Below are 4,611 nucleotides of genomic sequence, written 5' to 3'. Positions count from 1 at the left end.
AAAAGCAGACAAACCCATTCTCACTCCCAAGTATTTGGAAGCCTGAAACTAATTTAAGCCAGACAGTGGCCACAAAAACTAGAGAACTTTCCTAAACCACAATCAGTGGCTGCCGGTACTCCAAGCTAATCACACGCTCTTACTAGCTCAAAATACAAACAACGTGATAACCATGTTCTAGGTAAGTTCATCTCTAAAGGTCATAACCATTTCAAAATGCTCAAGGCAATTTAATCCGATCATATAATAAAAAGGATATTAACTAGAGCGAAATAGAAGTCATTTGAACATAAAAACGATCATTAAGTACAGAAACGATATGGGGAATCAGGTGGATGAGTCCCGAAACATTAACCCCTTGAGTTTTTCTTTTTCCTTCCCTAATCCTACAAATGTGGCTATCTTATCATCAGACACAGAGCTTTAGTCAGAAAATGCAGGTCATTCAATATCTTCTAACCAACAACCCTAACACAAATTGCTCCTCCTTCATTCCGATACCTGACTTTCCTTCTCTACTCGTCATCATCTTCTTCCTACAATTAACCCAAAACAACACAATTCAATCAGAACAATCAACCCGATTCAATAAACTAATCACGAAACTAAGAGACAGTTGACCAACACAACAAGAGCCAATTAGAACAAACCTCTCCGCTCTCATCATCATCTTCATCCTCGTTTTGCACCTCAGACTTGGACTTATCAGACTCTTCATCATCCGCTCCGTTACCTCCCTCAGCCTAATTTCACAATTAAGCAGCAATTCTCACAACACTACTCGAATCAATTAAACCGAAAACTCAGAAATCAAAACAAGGGCACTCACTATGCGCTTGTTGTAAGCATTCATGGTCTTGGTGTACTCAGCCTTCCTCTTGTCTGCCTTGGCAATGTAGGGAGCTTTCTCCTGAATAATTTATACAATTAAGCAACCAGTCCACGAACAGTTACGGAATATTCAAGCGATTCACAAATTGATAAACAAAATTTATTGGGAGAAATACTCACGGCATCTGAAAGTGATTTCCATTTATCACCACCAGCTTTACCGACCTATTCAAATTTATCGAAAATCAGAATAAATATAATTTTGTAAAATTAAATAAAAAATTATTCAGCAAAACGAAGTTAAAAACACAGATCTGAGAAGATGAAATTCGCTTACAGCGGCAACGGATTTGTTATTAGGATGATCCTTCTTGAATTTCACTCTGAAATCCTCCCTACATAAATTTGAAAGAAAAATTCATACAAATATGATAAAAAATAATTAAATCACAGTAAGAAACGATCGATCTGAAGAAAGAGAGATAGGGAGAGAGAAATAGAGCGTTGACCGTACATGAAAACGAAGAAGGCACTCGCAGGCCTTTTAGGCTTGTTCGGATCCTTTGCAGCCTTCTTGCTAGCGCCAGCGCTTTTGGTCTTCAACCTAACAAAATAAAAAAATAACACAAAAAATCAACATAAATTCAAAATCGACGTTCACATCGAGATCTCCGATCAAATCGAAGTAAATTCACAGAAAAACGGAAAATGAAAACGGAAGCTCACTTCGCATCAGCTTTTTTGGGAGCAGCAGCTCTTGATTTCCCCATGTTCAGCTAAACCTGCACACAAAACCACAAAAAAACCGATGAGAGTCGTTGAGAAACGGCAAAAAATGATTAAAATCGTTCAGAAATGACAAAAAACGACAGGAATCGTTCGGAAGCGGCGAAAAACGACGTGTATCGTTCGGAATCGGCGGAAAACGAAGAGACTCGGTCCGAGTCGGGGGGCGAGCTTACCTTTGGTGAAGGGAGAGGATAAGGCGAGAGAGAGAACAATGAGAGGGATATGCCTCGGGGTCGTTTGCTTTGTTTGGTGCGGTGTGCGAGTGTGTGTAAAATTTGCCCCTCGGGTGTGAAGGGACAGGAAGGGAAGGCCCGTGGCGCAAAAATAAAAATGAAAAAAAAGGCGGAAAATTAAATTTTGATTTATTGGAAGGACTGAAGTCCGGGTTTGGGCGGGATTTCAAAATATTTGTGCCACGTCATGCATCCGCGTCATGGGGGTCGATTGGTTGGGGTGTATTTGTTTGGATCTCGCTTGTGCTTCCTTGTGTTTCTTTGTTCTATTTCCGCAGGCGGTACACTGGAAACCGGTGGGAAAAGGGCGAAATTACTGTTCGTTGGAGGATGTGTGCGTGGGTCATGGTTGGCACGTGCGGATATTATTGGCGAAATTACAAATTTGGGGTTTGGGCGCGTCTAGATGGTTGTTGGGGTTGGGGTAAAATTTGGTGCACGATACTTCTGAACTGCTTTGGGGGTAAATATGTCAATTGGTTTGCTAAAAACAATTTATATATTTTTTTCTTTTGAATTTTGGTTTTAATAAAAGATATTATCTAAACTAAAATGATGGAGGAGTAGGCGAGCTGGTTTGGTATTGATATGCTTTAAATAAAATTGATTTTGCTGTGCTGTGAGAATAAACTCATTTTTGCTGATTCACGTTTTTAGATTTTTTTCACCCAAAACTATGAAAATAAGTTGTTTTTAAGTGTTTACCAAACACATTTTTGAGTTCAGCTTTTTTTATATCTATTTTTTATAAAAGCACCTCAGTACCAAACCAGTACTAAACATTACAATAATGTGGTTTAAATTTACATTTTGTTATAATTGAACATAAGATCTCTTACTTACAAGTGAAGAGAAATAACGATAAACCGTAGTACTAAATAATTTTTTTTAATATATCAAAATTGATATAAAAATGTATTCAATTATAATTTTTAATAATTTTAATAAATAACTCGTTAGAATGATTATATGAAATATGTCAAGTTTACTCTCATATGTGGCACAAATGTGATAATTTCCACAACAAACTACCGATGTTATGGGTATTCTCAGAGCAACTCCACTGTTGCTAAAGCCCCCTAGGGCTATTCACTATTTAATCCATCCCCAGTGAACAGTAACTACACTTAATGAACAGTAACTACCCTTAATGAACAGTAACTGTTTTTTGCATATCCACCCCTACAATGAATAGCCTTGACAATAGGTAATAAAATATTATTATTTTTTTTTAAATAATACAAAATAATTTTATTTGTAATTTTGGATATAATTTTTAATCGGTCTCGTTGTACCACTTTCTATTAAAAAATTAAATATTTAAAACAAAAACAAAAAAAACCACTCACACCCAAATCCTTCCTCCCCTTCGCGTGGAAACTTCCCATCAACCCATGTCCCCTCCCCCCTCCCCAATGCACCCAAACCTTCCTTCACCACCCCCACCGCCACCTCTCTTCCTCCATCTTCACCATCCCACCCAGCTCAGCCTCCATCAACGGTCCCGATCTTCCCCACTCCCTAACCAAACTCACTCTCTCTCTCTCTCTCTCTCTCTCCTAAAAAAACAAATCCTAAATTGTGTGATTTGGGTGCGCGAGTGGAAGGAGGGGGATCGCGAGTGCGTGGGGGCGAAGGCAATGTGGGGTGCGGTAGTAGCTACGACGGAGGAGGGACTGGATCTCTACCATTTGTCTATGGGTGTATCATCAGCCTCGGTGACGAACTCCGGCAAGAGCCGTTGAGTTCGAAGCCTGCTAGGTTTTACATTTTTTTAATTATTTTTTTACATTTTTATTAATAATTTTTATTTTTATTAATTTTATATTGTGGCTGACGTCGCTCTGATGTCAACCTTCTGTCACATTGTCTTCGGCCTCTCGAGCCGGGCCTCTCCCTTGAGCCTTGGGCTCCCTCGCCAGCACACGTTTGACCACCTTCCTCGGGCTATATATTCCTGTTTGAAAGCCAGTCCATCGGGCTATTGCCCACGGTGGAACTGCTCTCATATTCCAACAACTAGAAAACTAAATGATCAAATTTGATACAACTAAAAATACAGCGAACAAAATTGAAATTTCGGCTTGAATACTATGTTTTACTTAATTTTACAAATATTTAGCTATTAGATTTAATTATCATAAATGTTCAAATCTCTTATTTTGAATCTCTGCCACTTATTTTCCTTATTATTTATACGTAGAGTATTAACAGAAAATCAACTACAAGAACTAAAAACTCACGAATTTATCAGATATGGGCAAAATTGGGCTTTTTGCTTGATTGGAACATTGTCGAACAATTTATCCCCAACACGCCCAATTAAATCGGGGTTACCCAATACCCAGCGCCAATGGAGTTTTAGGAGATGTATTTAATTAGGAATTGAAGAGATTTTAATGAATTTATAAATCAATGTATTTTTATAGAGTTTAATTGATTTGTAGAGATTAAATTTTGATTCAATTCCTTTAAAATCTCATGGGGAGATGAGAAATTTGTAAATGCTTAAAATACAGTGCAAAATCTCTCTAATTTCTCAACTTTTTGAAATTATTTAAAATCAAATTCTAATTGAATATACCTGAAATGTTATAAATTTCTTTAAACTTCTTTAAAATTCTAATTGAATATATTAGATTTATAAGGATTTTCATAAACTATCTTAAAATCCTAGTTGAATACGCATTGAATTTGAGAGAGTCATTTAAAATTTTAATTGAATACCTTTAGATTCATTAAAAGAATTAAGATCACT

General features: G+C 37.1%; 1 protein-coding gene across 1 annotated transcript; it reads right to left on the bottom strand.

Annotated features, from left to right (window-relative positions):
* Positions 1 to 263: 263 nt before the first annotated feature.
* Positions 264 to 1,987, bottom strand: LOC137736421 (high mobility group B protein 3). Its single transcript, XM_068475693.2, has 8 exons — positions 1,794 to 1,987; positions 1,558 to 1,613; positions 1,346 to 1,435; positions 1,169 to 1,226; positions 1,012 to 1,056; positions 830 to 910; positions 651 to 743; positions 264 to 536 (listed from the first exon to the last, which is right to left on the bottom strand). Exons 2-8 carry the CDS (start codon positions 1,599 to 1,601, stop codon positions 516 to 518), a joined length of 432 nt encoding a protein of 143 aa, XP_068331794.1. The 5' UTR covers positions 1,602 to 1,613; positions 1,794 to 1,987; the 3' UTR covers positions 264 to 515.
* Positions 1,988 to 4,611: the final 2,624 nt, after the last annotated feature.

This window comes from Pyrus communis, chromosome 15 (genome assembly GCF_041283825.1).
Source record: "Pyrus communis isolate YQ-2024b chromosome 15, ASM4128382v1, whole genome shotgun sequence".
NCBI classification, from domain to species: Eukaryota; Viridiplantae; Streptophyta; class Magnoliopsida; order Rosales; family Rosaceae; genus Pyrus; species Pyrus communis.
This window is presented reverse-complemented; position numbering and strand designations above follow the sequence as displayed.